General features: G+C 34.5%; 1 protein-coding gene across 6 annotated transcripts in view; it reads right to left on the reverse strand.

The window, feature by feature from the left end:
• Positions 1-6,724: 6,724 nt before the first annotated feature.
• LNPK (lunapark, ER junction formation factor) overlaps positions 6,725-17,691 on the reverse strand; it is a 79,570-nt gene continuing 68,603 nt past the window's right edge. For 3 of the 6 annotated variants that reach the window (XM_009182499.3, XM_017946675.3, XM_009182500.4), the window contains exons 11-13: positions 17,315-17,385; positions 16,346-16,516; positions 7,534-9,157 (exon numbers count right to left, since the gene is read on the reverse strand). In XM_009182499.3, coding sequence (XP_009180763.1) covers positions 8,925-9,157; positions 16,346-16,516; positions 17,315-17,385 — 475 coding nt within the window. In that variant the 3' untranslated portion in view covers positions 7,534-8,924. Of the gene's footprint in view, positions 9,158-12,974; positions 14,540-14,710; positions 14,794-16,345; positions 16,517-17,314; positions 17,386-17,691 lie in introns of those variants that run through there. The other 3 variants (XM_009182502.3, XM_009182501.4, XM_009182498.4) reach the window with 3 other exon arrangements.

Below are 17,691 nucleotides of genomic sequence, written 5' to 3' on the forward strand. Positions count from 1 at the left end.
CATTCTGTAGGTTGCCTGTTCACTCTGATGGTAGTTTCTTTTGCTGTGCAGAAGCTCTTTAGTTTAATGAGATCCCATTTGTCAATTTTGGCTTTTGTTGCCGTTGCTTTTGGTGTTTTAGACATGAAGTCTTTGCCCATGCCTATGTCCTGAATGGTACTACCTAGGTTTTCCTCTAGGGTTTTTATGGTATTGGGTCTAACATTTAAGTCTCTAATCCATCTTGAATTAATTTTCGTATAAGGAGTAAGGAAAGGATCCAGTTTCAGCTTTCTACTGATGGCTAGCCAATTTTCCCAGCACCATTTATTAAATAGGGAATCCTTTCCCCATTTCTTGTTTCTCTCAGGTTTGTCAAAGATCAGATGGCTGTAGATGTGTGGTATTATTTCTGAGGGCTCTGTTCTGTTCCATTGGTCTATATCTCTGTTTTGGTACCAGTACCTTGCTGTTTTGGTTACTGTAGCCTTGTAGTATAGTTTGAAGTCAGGTAGCGTGATGCCTCCAGCTTTGTTCTTTTGACTTAGGATTGTCTTGGAGATGCGGTCTCTTTTTTGGTTCCATATGAACTTTAAAGCAGTTTTTTCCAATTCTGTGAAGAAACTCATTGGTAGCTTGATGGGGATGGCATTGAATCTATAAATTACCTTGGGCAGTATGGCCATTTTCACGATATTGATTCTTCCTATCCATGAGCATGGTATGTTCTTTCATTTGTTTGTGTCCTCTTTTATTTCACTGAGCAGTGGTTTGTAGTTCTCCTTGAAGAGGTCCTTTACATCCCTTGTAAGTTGGATTCCTAGGTATTTTATTCTCTTTGAAGCAATTGTGAATGGAAGTTCATTCGTGATTTGGCTCTCTGTTTGTCTGTTACTGGTGTATAAGAATGCTTGTGATTTTTGCACATTAATTTTGTATCCTGAGACTTTGCTGAAGTTGCTTATCAGCTTAAGGAGATTTTGGGCTGAGACAATGGGGTTTTCTAAATATACAATCATGTCATCTGCAAACAGGGACAATTTGACTTCTTCTTTTCCTAACTGAATACCCTTGATTTCTTTCTCTTGCCTGATTGCCCTAGCCAGAACTTCCAACACTATGTTGAATGGGAGTGGTGAGAGAGGGCATCCCTGTCTTGTGCCAGTTTTCAAAGGGAATTTTTCCAGTTTTTGCCCATTCAGTATGATATTGGCTGTGGGTTTGTCATAAATAGCTCTTATTATTTTGAGGTACGTTCCATCAATACCGAATTTATTGAGCGTTTTTAGCATGAAGGGCTGTTGAATTTTGTCAAAAGCCTTTTCTGCATCTATTGAGATAATTATGTGGTTCTTGTCTTTGGTTCTGTTTATATGCTGAATTATGTTTATTGATTTGCGAATGTTGAACCAGTCTTGCATCCCAGGGATGAAGCCCACTTGATCATGGTGGATAAGCTTTTTGATGTGCTGCTGAATCCGGTTTGCCAGTATTTTATTGAGGATATTTGCATCAATGTTCATCAGGGATATTGGAATATTTTTAAAGATGTGTGTCTTAGAAAGCTCCAAGAGCATTGTGGACAATGGTTCAAAAAAAGACAGAGGAACCAACTGGAGTTTGCCTAAATTGTGAAGAACAAGTTATCTGGCCCTTTCCGTACTCAATAGTTCAAACAATTAAGATTTGCAAAATTCCCCACACTACAAAATCTGCACTAAGAATATATTTCCCATTCTGTGTGGTCTGTCTGTGCATACTACCTATTCAACAGATACTGTCTTCCGTGTGTTGAACACTGGGAATAAAATGATGAGCAACAACAGATATGCTCCTGCCTTCAAGGAGTTCATAGTTTGATATGGGAGATAACATTAGAAGGAATTTCAAGGAAGGGTGTTGAATAGGGTGTCTGGCAAGTCTCAGGTTAAGACTGCCCTGAAGAAGTAACAATTATCACAAAAATATGAAAAACCAAAAAGAGCATTAATCTATTTTTTACATCTGCCAAAGGAGAGGATTCACAAGTAGTAAAAAGAGTATGGACTTAAAGATCCTAGGTTCAGATTCCATTTGCAATGCCCATAAACTAAATAGTCTTGGGGAATGAATTTAATCTGTTTGACAGGATTCTATCTCCTCACATGGTTGTTGTGAGAACTGTGTGAAAGTACTTAGCATACAGTGCCTGACCAAGAGAAGGTATTCAAACAATGTACATTTAATTTCCCACATTCTTCACCCTTCAAAATATTTATTTTCATGAAAATAAATGATTTTTTCCAGTTGTCCTAAATCAAGTGCCAGGGATCTGGTAAAAGTCTTTGGCAGCTGAAAATCTGGCCTATCCTCACAGAATCCTGGACTAAAAACTTAAAAGTCTAATTTACAAGGGAGATTTTTGAGAACATTTTTCAATCTTTCCAGAGTACTTCCAACTTCCATTAATTCTGCTGCCAAACAAAAAGGAAAGTATAAATACTTTAAAAAATAGAGAAAAATGCATAAAGCAGAAAATCTAGGTTTTAAAAAGCATCAAATAATATAGAACTATATAACTGGATGGTGTTTCCTTCTCCTAAAGTCCATTAATAGTATGAATTAAACCAGTATGATAGATGCTCTGGAGGACCAAGAATGGAAAATTAAATGGAATCTAAGTTTCATACACAGGCAAACTGATAAAGGGCAACTGGGGCAGGATACCTACTACCCAATAAATTTAGTAATTTTTAGTCGGGCAACTGGGGCAGGATACCTACTACCCAACAAATTTAGTAATTTTTAGTCATTTAAAATAGCATTAAAGTAGAAAATGTAGATTAGTTTCTGAGGAGGAAAGAAATTAGAATGAGACAAATAATATATGGAATGATACAATTTAATAAGGTTTTCATTCTGTACTCATTTTAATTTTTATTATTTGTATTCTAACAAATGTACTTTTCTTTATTTATATATTCATCTGTCTACATTCAGAGCCTGAATATATTTACTTATTGACCAGTAGAATGCATACACTTAAAACTTTAATAATTTTGAAACAAGTCAAATTACATAACTGTAACATACAGCAGATCACCAATTCACAACCATCTCTACCTTAGTTCATCTTTACATAAGTACTTGAATTCCTTTTAATGTCTCTTTAGGAGTTCATAAACTATATCTAGATCTCTGCTATAATTTTCCCAATTAATTGAAGTTATACCAGATAGTAACTTAATACAGTATCTTCTCCCAATTTTCTAGAGTAGCTAATCTCCATGACCATTTCAAAACAGCCATTCATAATTCATAAACTATCTTTATTCTTTGGCCCTTCAACTAACTGATTTGTACACAGATAATAAATCCAACAGGTAATATTGTAAAGTAATATTGTAAGAAAAAAGTTTTAAGACAATTAAGTAGTTGCTATCCACTGGAAATAAAAGTAGACTTATAAGGTTTTATTTTTTAAATAAAACTTTATATAACCTTAAGGTTATATTTTTTAAATAACCTTAAACGCTGACACCAACATTGAGAGGCAGTGTAAAATTCGTGGTTCAATACGAATCATCTTGCATTCTGGCTTGGCTCAGGTGCCTGCTATCCCTATGCCCCTGAGTCGTAGCCCATTTGTGTTGCTAAGGAATACCTGAGGCTGGTAATTTATTGGGGGTGGGGGGGCGGGGGGAAAGAAGTTTATTTGGCTCACAGTTGTGCAGGCTGTACTAGAAGCATGGTGCCAGCCTCTGCTTGGCTTCTGGTGAGAGCCTCAGACCACTCATGGCAGAAAGCAAAGGGGAGATGGTGTGTGCAGAGATCACACAGCAAGAGAGAGGAAGCAAAGAAGAAAGAGAGGGAGGTTACCAGGCTCTTTTAAACCATCAGCTTCCAGAGGGGGACAAATAGAGCAAGAACTCATTACTGCAAGGACAACACCAAGACATTCATGAGAGATCCGCTCCATGACTCAAACACCTCCAGCAATGGGGATCAAATTTCAACATGAGATTTGCAGGGGTCAAACAAACCACATATAGCACCACTTCTAAGTCATTTAGGATTTTTAGAAACTCAGCATACTATATTTAATGAAAATCATCATATAATCAGAATATCGCTCCCTTGACGCACACACATCCACATCCAAAGCTATAGCTCTCCTGATACAATTATGTTCTCCATAACAATAGTGACTGTGTGTGTCTAATGCATAAAATGAGTTTGTATGAGAAATAGCAACTCTAAAAATAAAAGGCCTATCTTAACAAGTAGCAAAATTTCCAAACTTGGGTTCCAAGTGGAACGATTCCAATTCAATTAAACAGCTATTTTTACTTAGTGCCCCCAATGTCTATGTGAGTGGGAGCGTATCTCAGGCTGAGGAAAAGCTCAAGAAGGCTGGGAGATGAGAAGACTTTGTATATGCAAAGCACAGAAAACGCTAGTATTGTTACTTTTAAAATGTGTGGTGGGGGAGGTGGCAGTGGCCATAGTTGTGGTGCAGATGCCAGCCATAACTAGGAGCAAAATTACACAGGGCTTTGCAGGCCTTATTAGTAAATTTGGACCTCATTCCAAGAACACTAAAGAGTCATTAAAAGGTCTAAGCAGTGGTGTGGCATGATTCATTTTCCGTTTTTTTTTTGTTTTTTGTTTTTTGTTTTTTTTTGAGATGGAGTTTCACTCCTGTTGCCCAGCCTGGAGTGCAATGGCGCAATCTCTGCTCACTGCAACCTCCGCCTCCTGGGTTCAAGGAATTCTCCTACCTCAGACTCCTGAGTAGCTAGGATTACAGGCATGCACCACCACGCCTGGCTAATTTTGTATTTTTAGTAGAGACGGTGTTTCTCCACGTTGGTCAGGCTGGTCTCAAACTCCTGACCTCAGGTGATCCGCCCACCTCGGCCTCCCAAAGTGCTGGGATTACAGGCTTGAGCCACTGCGCCCGGCCCCTCATTTTCCATTTTTTAAAAACTCAGGCTGCAGCACACAGTACATATAGCAAGTGCACAAGGTGGGAGACAAAGAAACCAGTTAAGAGACAGCTTTGGTGATCTGAAATGATGGAGGCCAAAATTAGAAGGCAGTACAACAGAAATTAAGAGTAAATCCTCTGAAGTCATTTACTTACATTTAAATCCCTGTTTTCCACTTACCAGGTATACAACTTTAAACAAGTTGCTTCCTGCTATGGTTTGAATGCTACAAAAACATGTGTTGAAAACCTATGCTAAACTGTTGCATTGGAAGCTGGAGCCTAATGGAGATGTTTAGGTCATGAGGGTGAAGCCCTCATGAATGTATTAATGCTCATTATAAAAGAGCTTGAGGTTGCAACTTCTATCTCTTGCTCATTCTTGCCCTCTCTTACCCTTCTGCCTTCTGGCATGGGATGACAAAGCACAAAGGCCCTCACCAGATGATAGCATCATGCCTTTGGATTTCCCAGCTTCTAGAACTGTGAGTCAAATAAATTTTTCTTCATCATGTTACCCAGTCTGTGGTATTATGTTATAGTAGCTCAAACGGACTTAAATACATATTCTCTCTACAACTCAGCTTTCTCTTCTATATGTCCAAAGATAAAAATCTTCACAGGATTCTTGCCAAAGTACAAATAAAATAATATATATACAGCAGTTAGCATGTTGCCTGGCACAGAATAAGAATGCAAATGTTTATCATCATTATTAATGCGATGTGAATAGAGAAATGAGAATATAACTAGAAGATGTTTAGGAGACAAAAATTGACAGTTTGAATAAAGGGAAAAGAGATGAGTTTACAGCTTCTGGCTTAGAGAGTAACTAGTTGATTCGATGAGAAACATAAATGGTTTGAATGTTCTGAAGGTTTGAAGCAAAGTATAGTATTCATTCTTGAATATATGGATTGTGAGAGACAGGCCAGTAGGCAGGCAAATATATAGCTCTAAAGTAAAGGAAACAGATCAAAGCTGGATATCTGACATTCAGAGAGACAGATGGTAAGTCCATTGGTGTTGAGAAGAATGCCCAGAGAAAGAATATGCAGAATGAAGAAATGATGATACTAGGTCGAACTTAAGGAACACCAACACTTAAAGGAGGTTAAGAGCAAGAGGCCAGAGAAATAAAAGAATAGTAGTGTGATATGTGAAAAGCCAAAAGAAAAAAAGCGTCTCAAAGAAAGAGTATTCAACAGTGTCAATACTGCCAAGCAGTGAAACAAGAACTGAGAGTTTTCACTGGATTTGGCAACAAAGTATTTATTCACACAATATGCATCAAGCATTGTGCTAGACCCTTGAGATTCAGAGGTGAATAAGAAAAATAAGACCCTTGCACAAACAGACACTATGTTGTGAAAACAGTAAACCAGCAAACAAATCAAATACACATTGTGATAGGGATGGTGAGTAGAGAGTGACATGATAGAGAGTAAAAGGCAGAGGTCAGCTTTAGATGGGGAGTTTGGGAAGGCATCTTTCTGAGGAGGGAAAATTTAAGCTGAAATCTGAGGCAGGAAAGGGCATGGTCAGAGAACTGAAAGGAGTTCCATATGGCCACAGCACAATGATGGAGGGAAGATGGAGAGACAGAAGCTAGACCATGTTTGTAGATCATGCTCAGGACATAGAAGAGTTTAGATGATGACCCATTGAGCAATTGTAAGCAAAGAAGCTAAGATCACTCTAGCTAATGGTACTTAATAGCTTGGCTTTCCTCATTTATACTAGTCTTAATAATCAAAATAGGACATTTTACTACTGTTTCAACCATTAACTGTTTATTATTATAATAATGAAAATAAGCTTTTGTGTCTAAAAGGATACTATATGGTTACAAACATGTTACCTATTGCATTAATTTTACTAATCCTCTTTTAACCTTCCTCCATATTTCTTTCAAAGGTATTTGTCATACTATCCGTTTGAGTCTATCAAATTTCTCTGAGGTACTCACTCATTTTCAAGCAATGTATATCAGAATTTGAACGTTTTGTAACAACATGACTAAGCAAGATGTTACTAAACTACATATGGGTAAGTAACATACAAAAAACCTGATGCAATTATTTTTAAAAAGATTATATTCTATAGAGTTTCAGTTTCCTATTTCCTTAATCTATGCATTTATACACATACATACAATAAAGAAAAGCTGATGCAAAAAACATTGGCTTGAATCTGAGCAGCTGAATTACATGTTCACATTATTTTTAAATTTCCTTATCTGCAAGAGGAAAAACTTACGGTCCTTGCATATTTTAAAGACGTTAATAAGAACCAATGCCACTATTATCAGGTAGTGTGCTAGGCACATTACATTATTTTTAATTATCCTAATACCTTTCAAAAATAAACATAATTCTTCCCATTTTACAGGTGAAAAAATAATCTCAGTGAGTTTAGGTGACTTGCCCAAGACTACAGACCTGAAATTTAAGCCCAATACAGTAGGCTCAAAAACTCTGGTTACTATACCAAGATGTCCCAGACTGTTAACAGATTGAGTTAAAAAAAAAAAAAATTGTCACATATGAGATATTAAATAAAAATAGATTTTCAAATGATAAAAATGTTTTGTTCAGTTTTTAATAAACTGTGTGCAACTTAGAAACATTAGCCAGACACACCATTCTTATACAGGTATATTTTTCCCTTCAGCATAATAACTTGATTTCCATTTTTTTTTTAATACTGGAGAAGAGAGATAAAAGGAGGCCATAACAGATAAGCACACTGTATTAAAGGTCCAAGAATTAGCACTGAGATACACTTTTTCCAGTTAATCCTTAATACAAATATTAAATCCAATTAACTACCAGCAACCCACATCCTATTCTCACAAAACTTGTTTCTCAAAGTTAAAAATTACAAATGCCTGGCCTAAGACGTTCCTGAATCAGAAAAACCTAACTTCTGATTAAAACCTCTAAATGTCACTATTTCTCTTAACTAGAAAGGAAACAAGTCTGAATAAAAGTATCATAATTTGCTCTAAGAAGAATCTACAGATTTATTGTATTGTTAGCTATTCCTCCTAAGATTTTTCAGGCAGCCAAGTCACCCACCAAGATACTGTTTGAAGAAGACTAGATATTTAGCAAAATGAAACTGATGCCAGATTATTTTTATTTTCCTTAATAAAATACAAACAAGAGCACAAAATTCACTTATATATCATCATTTTACATGTATAAATAATGTTCGGAATTCAAGTACAGTCAAGTGCAGAAATATTTCCTATATGCTAATGTGTAAATATAAACTAATTATATACATCATGTGCCTTTGGCCCAGTTGTAAAATAAAAGACATCAAAAAGAAACACTGCACTTCACTGTTTCATTGCATTCTCACTGAGAATTCGTACCAGTGCCTATGTAGTTATGGTTCTACCTAACTGTTCCATTGCATTCTTATTGAGAATTCGTACCAGTGCCTATGTAGTAACAATAACAAGTTTCATACCACTTAATGTAAACGCCTAAATAGACATTTCCCCCAGTTGTAAATATCTCAGGAGCTAAAATTCTATCAATTTTTAATAATGAAGTAGTCAAAATCTTAACCAAGTTTCATTCCTTAAAACAAACACAATTAGAGAACTTACTCTTAACCAAAGTTCTTCCTATGTCAAAATGGATATTTACAGGTTATACATACTGAAAACAAGAAGGCAATCATGTTTGTTTACTTTTAGAATGGATAAAAAATATCTAAAACCTGTCTCAATAGCACGGGTCTTTGTACATTCAAAAGGATCTTACTTCACTGGTATCACTTGCTTTTAATTTTAATACCCAGTATATATAACTTTGAGATGTTCAAATAGCTAGGCAATCTGAATTCAAATGATACACAAGCATACCCTTACAGGGGCAAAAAAAGAAAGTGCCACCGAAAAAGCAATAACTGACATCAACAAGACTATAAATATGCAGTTGAAGGCACGTGGAAGCATTTACTACTCTGCCGTCAAAGATTCTCCACTTAGTTCAGGATCAGGAATAGAATCAGCTCCGGGAACTGTGGAGTTGGCTTCAATCACTGAGGCTTCCTCATTCTCAGTCTCTTGTTTCTCCTCTGGTTCCTCTGAGTCAGATGCTTTTTCAATCCCTTCGTGTGTCTGTTCTGTAGCTGGCATTTTGTCATCTGTCTGCTCTGTACTATTATCAAGAACATCTTGTTCTAAAGATTCTGAAAAGATAGAGATTCAAAACTTTAGGAATACCCGAATGTTAAAACTGCTAAATAAGGCAAGCAAAAAATAAATACACACACACACACACACACACACGCACGCACAGAAACCATACAATTGTCTAACATTATCCTTAAAGTCTTTTAAAATAAGTATATAACTCCCTTTACAGTTAGTATGGTAGAAGAAAAAAAGTAATTCAGAGGAAAAAACCCATAATTATACTTTTTCTAATGTCCCATATTTTCATACAAAATAAGTTACTAAAGACACATCTGAAAGTTGAATGTCCAAAAATCATAGTCCCAACAGAATTATGTGCTATAATACAATAGTCCAGCAAACAATGCAAATGTATTAATGTCCAGATTACATTTCCTGAAGAAACTGTTTCCCTTGTGTCCAGGCAACCCTGTAAGCAATGTGTAAATGTATACTTTGTGGGTGGGCGGGTGTGGGTGGGTGTGGGTGGATGGTGCTTTCCTACACTGATATATATCTCTATTATCCAAAAACCGGGAAGTCAGGTTTCTATCTTTTCCAAAGGCATGGCTAGTCTCTCCTCATCCCTCTGCAAGATAAGTCCTCTGTATTTAACCTCTGGGTCAGAATGTACTATATACCTAGCATGTGAGGGAGAGAAAGAGAAGGGTCTTTTAATCCCATCTCCATAGCAGAAGTTAAGTAAGGGTACTAGTCCCTACTGAAAATTTACTCCTTTTAAACTCTCTTTTTAAGTATTACTTAATTCAAATCCCTTAATAATAATATAACAATTGTATTGAATAAACTGCCTTTAATTCTTTAAAATTTAAAGAACAGGATGGGGGAGGGAATGACTGAAGCAGACAATTATTGGGCTACCCAATTTCTATGTTAAAGATAAAAATTTAGCTTTAAGGTATTTATTTGTTTATGTAAAAAACAGCAATTAACATTTTTGCTAGGAGAAATATGGCTAAACCATATCAGTTCAGGAAAAAAGCAGACATTTCTACTCTTATAGATGATTCCTTAAGATATACTACAAATGTTACTAATTCAAAAACTCTGGAGGGAAGGCCAGCCTTAGCAAAAAGTTCTAATTAAGTTCCTTGTATAATAAAGGTCAGTTTTGCTAAATAAACAGAATTGTTTTGCAAAGAAATTATGTGTTATATGCACACATGTTAATATGGAAGTCTTAGAAATCCATGGTTTTACCATACCAGTTTTAACAAACACAAATTATCTATAGCTCACATACTCTATGCCAAGACTTTTAAAATACTTAAAAATAATTATTTCTTTAAAGAGATATCTTGGACTCTGGCTTATATAATTAGTTATAACCACCACCTTCCTCCTTTTGATACGTAGAATAAAGGCCCAAATTCTATAGTTTTACTATATGAAAACTTCCTATGCTCACAAGAAGGAAGGAATGTCCATAAATTAATTTGTGCCAAATTTCATTTTTTAAAATCTTATTTGTATCTTAATATGGAACTTAAAATAGCATTGCTACACACTTGGAATCTTATAAAAATCCAAGTTAGAAAAGCAGTAAGTCACTCGAATTTTGTTATTTCAATGCTCCAGAGCAGAAAGGAAAAGCAGAAAGGGCAAATGAAACTCCAGGCTTGTACAAATCATTTCTGCTACAAGGGCAAACAAGTTATCCGTGGAAAACTTCAGGAGTCACCAATCATTTGTAATTCTACCCTCACAGAATGTATCCAAGACAGAATTTTAAGCATCATGGTTTTCCACAACTCTCTAGCCATAGAGCAGTATTTACTTGGCAAGAACTTCACAATTTCTTATAGTTTAGTAAGCCTTCTGAAACAAACCAATAAAGCCACAAGAAATGAAAAAACAAAAAGCTCAGAATCCAGGATGTAACTCACCAATAAACATGTTTAAGTGGAAACAGGCCCACATAGTTTGTCATATTCTATCTGACAGACTGCCTCAATACTGTACTGAAATAGGAGAGGTATCAAAATTCAAGGCTTGTCATATTAAAGTTTTGTGATGTTACTATTTTCAAAAATAGACTTTACTTGTCAAAGCCAATTTAATGTACAAATTCTGGGGCCATAAAGAAGTGGTTAATACAAGGAGGAGAACTACAATACTGAAATTTTTAAATGTCTGCAATACAAGAATTCATAGAAATACCATGTGCTATCATAATCAGAAAACAACAAGATACACAAAGTATTCCAGTCACTATTGTATTTCAGAGAATATGTGGAAGACTACAAAATTGGTGAAATGTGTGGAAGTTGAAAATAATCAAAGAGCCTATTAATGATTAAGTTTCTTCTCCTGGGTTAATTTGCAGAAAAGCAATTTTTTAACGGCAGTAACACTACAAAAAATTGGTATGTGATATGACACCTACGATGTAGACATCAGGTAGTCTAAATAAGATAGGTAATTGATGTTTGGATGCCAATGCCATTTTGTAAGAAGTCATCAAACAAGATCTAAATAATTAAGTGTAAATGATTAACAGAGAATTACATATAAATTTAATAACCACAGAGCTTTATAAGATTACTTAATGTGTTACAAACATACTTTTTTCATTTTTATGGAAGTTCATCATTTGCCCATTCTAACAAAAACAGCAAATTTCTTCTGTGAATTTGTAGTTTAAAAGATCTTGGTGGAATAAAATATATTTCAGAAGATGTTAATATTTGGGCATAAAATACTATGAGAGAAACCAGGCTTTGTGTTCACACTAATTAAACAACCCTACTCTTCCCTTTATGGCCCACTCAGATATGAAACAATTACCTGAATGACCTAATTCCATCTGTAAGAAAAATTTTAAACTCAACTCTGGCATCTATAATGCCAAGAAAACAATATACCACAATGTGATAAAACAAAAAATGATCCATGCAATTTCTTTCCCCACTCCTGCCATCAACCCATCGCAACCTCAATGTTCTTGGGAGATTATTATTATTATTATTATTATTATTATTATTTTACCAAATAGTAACAATTGGCTTCTGGTTGTTTGAACAAAGTCTCAACTCAGCTAGAAAACTGAAACTCATAAAACAGTGTAATTATATAATGAATATCACTGCTTCACCTATAAACTACACACATGCAAAAACATATAAAGAATATCATGTTTACGTTTTTACTCTAGTTCTTGAAAAAATAATTTTTTAAGAAAATTAAATAATAGTCTAGCAAAACAACTTCATATATTTTTGCCTTGCTAACACATCAGTGCCCACTATATATGTAAGCTACAAACTTACCTAAAGGAACTGTGTTAAATTAAAATTGACAACATGTCTTTGAACTCACAAGTTTTAAACAAGGCATTTTTTACAAGATTTTCCTGCCTTAAGGAAAATGGTTAACTTATATTTAAGAAACAAAGGTATAAATTTCACCCCAACTCAACTCAATAACTCAGTAAATAAAATTCAATTAAATTATAACCACTCATAATAGCTAGTATTCATCAACAACCAGAATACCATTTAATTATTTACCACTTCTGAACAAATCAATTAGACAAGTTAAGACTTTACTTTTTTTTTTTTTTTTTTTTTGAGACAGAGTCTCACTGTGTTGCCCAGGCTAGAGTGCAGTGGCGCAATCTCAGCTCACTGCAACCTCCGCCTCCCGGATTCAGGTGATTCTCCTGCCTCAGCCTCCCATGTAGCTGGGACTACAGGCACGCATCACCACGCCTGGATCATTTTTGTATTTTTCAGTAGAGACAAGGTCTCACAATATTGGCCAAGCTGGTCTCAAACTGACCTCGTGATCCACCCGCCTCGGCCTCCCAAAGTGCTGGGATTACAGGCGGGAGCCACCGTGTCTGGCCAAGAGTTTAATTATTAAGCAATGATCTAAAACTAAACTATTAAGTGAAGGTGTTTTAGAAAAGGGAGTGAGAAGGCCAAAAGATCTCTATATCTAAAACAAACATGCAAAAACATACTGCAAGCAAGTTTACATCTTGAGAAGGCTGCACATAAGTATATATAAACAAAGGTATAAAAAGATTATTTAATGGATCTGGTAAATACATGGAATTCAACAAAATTTACATTATCAAATAGTTTAATTTCCTGGAGCATCATAACAAAAATACTAAACTTAGAATTTTCCCTTGTTCAGCGCAACCTAATGGTAACAGTATTTTGCATAAAAGAAAGGGAAGGACTTTTAAAATCGTATTATCAAGTTAAATTTTACCTTATATAAATTTCACTTGCTATTTTTGATAGTATTGATTAGATGCCATGAGTTTTATTATTAGGAAGTTATTTCCAATTGGACAAAAACTATATTCTACTAAAATAATTGCATGATACCTAGACAAACACAACTGGGCAATACAAACACAAATATTAACAGTAACATTTTTTAAACATGCTAGCCAAAAAAATCACTGCATTAGAATACCAACAATGTAGAAACCTAGTACTCTAATGATTATCACATACCATTAAAAGAATGCTTTTTTAAAAAAGGTAAAACTGATAAACCACTGTAATGTAACTTAGCAGAGATTCAAGTGTTACGGTACTATCCACTTAACCATAACAGAAACTGAGGAGCCTAAAAGCAGTTCATTCCTTGGCATATTTAGTATGCCCTCAAATAAAAAGACAATCTATATCCATAATTTCTTGTATTTCTCTAATAATCTATTACCAAAGCATCTGGATGTAAAATTCCAGAAAAAAAATACTCTAGGTATTCAGGTGAGAAAATAATGGGAGAAATTTCTTCTAGGTCTCCTCCTTTGTTGAAAACTTTCCAAGATTCTGTATGTTTTTCTAAAGAGTGGTCCAGAAATTTTAACAGCTTTGTGCCTCATCCTAAATGAGAAATCTTCCAAAATCAGAATCCAGGCAAAACTTAACTTCAAAATCCTTACATCACAGATTGAAAAAAATATATTTCTTCTATTAATTCTTGATTGCTCATAAAAATGATTACTGATATTTGTTTAAAGAAAAGTTCGGATGGAAGAAAGTTACCTTTTGGCTCCATCTGTAACTTCAATAACTTCATCTCTACAATTTCTGCTGCTAAGAATGAGCCACTTCAATACTTTTAATAATATAAGAATTAAAGCAGAAAAGTTTTTTTTTCAGACCTCAAGTATCTACATCATTTAGAAATCAGAAGTCTAAAACATTGGCTGTTAGCAAAGAGTAGATGACTGAGATGATATGACCTTAATAGTTCAATATAATCATAAGCCACCGGTGTTCAAAACAAATGCAGCTTCATTTGTTCATCAGATATACTTCTAGTTGTTTACTAAAGGAAGCCAGCTGGGAATTGATAACTGTGTGCCACAGTGTTGAGTTAGAAGTCTTGAGAAAAGTTTCAATCTTCTGGAAAGCCAAAGAAAAAGATGCTCATGGTCACTTTGATGAATCCAAAGAGAAGTATGAAAGTTATTATTCTAGAAACTATCTTAACAAAATGGAATTCTTGCTTCAGTTTTTAGCATTATGGAGTTATCAAACTCTGCTTCCAGTTTTGTCTTCATGTAATAACATTACCTTATTGGGGTTGGGTTTGAGCAAGTAAGACTTCTTTCCAGGAATTTCAGACAGAAAATGAGACATCTGGGGTATTGCTCCTCCTAGATTAGATAAGAAGGAAAGGTATAGCTAGGTGTTGTTTGCTAACTATCTTGACTTTAGCAGAAGATAAAAAGCATGGGACTCATTATCAAGATTTTCACTGTGTTGGCTGTTTTTTCTTGTCTTGTCTTTTTTGTTTGTTTTTGTTCCAATAATTAGCTTACAGATATTCACTTTAGCTTCTATAAGCAGGGCTAGTCATGGAAAAGACTTCAATTTTTCCTCTAGGCATCTTCTGTATGCAATCCTTTAATTTTCAGTTCCAAGAGGCTGCAATGGCAAGGCAGATGGTTTGCATGTGACAGCATGCAGGTCAGAGCACAACTTAAGCAAAAGAAAAAAATGGACATTCTGTTTGGAGTTGATGCTGCAGACTTGGAGAAGATGATGCATTGATTCAGTGTTGGAAGAAACAGGCCTCTATCATAGCTATCTGTATTCAAATTCACTTCCATATTTGTTAGTAAGCCAAAAGCCAAGCCCAATTCAACACACGCATTTTAGGTTCACTCTTCAAAGTTAAAAAAAATATATAGATACTCAAACCCCATACTAAATTTCTGATATCTGAAAATTCACTGCTTCATATAATATTCTCAATTAAAGCAATTTTTACAGTACTCAATGTTTTTATGAAGAAAATATCAAATACATGTAAATGGTAATTCCTAGAAATTAAAATAATTAATCCTGACTGGTAAATAAATTATGTGAACTAAACTTCTAATATGCATTTTTTCCATATCACACATAGCAACAAAATATTATGGCCTATTTCATAATTTTGGCAATCTTCATAATTCAGAGCTGATTAACAAAGAGCTCCTGGCCAAATATTAACACTGTAGCAAGAAACAGTTGGCAATAGTCTAATCTTCCACCTCATCTCTTCCATTTTTTTTCATGAAACTTCCTCAAGAATTCCTAAAACAGAATTGTAAGATAAATTCCAAAACCCAATAAATTCTGATAAATTCTCTAAAACAAGGTTGATTTTTACATCAAAGGCAATGTTTATCTTCTGAACCTTTATAAATTGTTTCAATGAAATACCAGTCCTATTGATACAGTAATCCAAAAAAAAGGCAAGGATAACTTTATAATTCCAAAGTTTCCTGCTTTCTGGTAATTTCTACCAATTCATGTGGTAGATACAAACCTATTCTATCAACGTTAATCACAAATTTTGTATTTTATCCTTTGAATAGTTGTTTCATAATTTCAATAATCTGTTTCACTCAGATAAATTGAAAAAAATAACCCATGAAAATATTACTAATCAAATCTCCCAACACTTTTTAGAAAAGGTCACTCCATAAACAGTATTTAACTAGCTGATGCTAGATGCTGCTTATCACAATACAATCTGCATGTTAAAAGTAAAACATATCACACTTATCACACAGAAGGCTACAGTAACAGAGCAATAGTTGACATATGCATGCAGCAAAATCTGATAAATTAATCCATCTGTATCTAAAAGCATTATGCTTTTATTATTGCTAAACAACACATGTTATTAAGGGGCAAAACTGTTCAACATATTCATACCTTCAGTAAACTGGTTGTCTGATGAAAGCACAATTCCTGATGGCAAGGGACCAACTGAACTTGAACCTTCCACCATCTGCCTCTTCTCAAAACTAAACTCAGGAAGTCTTGGAGCCTGAGGTCTGGTTTTTCTCGCAGGGTTCAAGAAAAAACAGTAGGCACATCGAAAAGCTGCAGAGAAATTTTTAAAAATAAGCAAAACCACAAACCAAACAAAGTTCAAGGACTAATTAGTTAACTCACTTAAGATTATTTTTGCAGATATTCAAAAGAATCTTTTAAAAGTTACTGTGCATGTTATTTAAATAATAATATGGTAGATGCTCTAAACAGAACTAAAGCATACTTCCCAATTATTAGAATTTTAATTTTTAAAATTAAAGGCAGAAAAGGCATAATAGGTTACATAGCAGGCTAACTATATAATAAGTTACACAGCAGATTGATAGCAGAATAATATTAATGACTTAAAAGAATTTGTGAGATTACATTTCTAGTCACCAGAATCATTAGGTATTTTAAAATCCAGAACCTTGCACATTTACCCATGAAAATGTAGTACATAATATTTTAGAAGCATTTTCAATTTACCACAGTTTTTAACAGTGGCTACACATGAGAATCATTTGCAGAGCTTTAAAAAATATACTGATGCCTGGACGCCATACTCAGTCCATTAAATGAAACTCTTTGTAAATGGGTCCTGGGTATCATAATTATTTTAAGCTCTTCGGGTGATTGTGATGCACAGTGGGGTTTGAGAACAACTGGCCTAGAGGCTGTACATTACACAGGAAAAAACCTGAATTGTCTTCCCTGCTTTGCTCTATGTACTAAAATAAGGATAATATGCCTAACCCAATGTATACAAAGACAGTATATAAAATAAAATGACACTGCATAGAAAATGGCATAGAATAAAATATTTAAGCGTAAATTATTTAAATCTCATTGCCCAATAATTCTTACCAATGTATTCAAATTCTTCCTTCAAAGCCATGCCATTATGAGAAAAACATTGCTGGCATATAAGTGCATACCTACACCGTAAGGAAAAATGAACAGACCAATTACAAAAGCAGACAAAGCTCATGACAGAGACTAATTTAGCCATCATGACTAATTTATATTTTAACACAGCTAAATATGCCATAACAAATTATATGAGACTTAGTAAACCACAACCAATATTCATTAAACAAAAGTCAAAATTAACCAAAGCCCAAATTTCAAGCATTTAAAAATATAATTTATACATCAAATTTAAAATAAACTAAGCAACAGTTAAATGAATACGTCTTTACTAAGTTAGCAGAAACATATTTGACAACTGAACACTTAAATTT

Source organism: Papio anubis, chromosome 10, assembly GCF_008728515.1.
Source record: "Papio anubis isolate 15944 chromosome 10, Panubis1.0, whole genome shotgun sequence".
In the NCBI taxonomy this organism is placed as follows: Eukaryota; Metazoa; Chordata; class Mammalia; order Primates; family Cercopithecidae; genus Papio; species Papio anubis.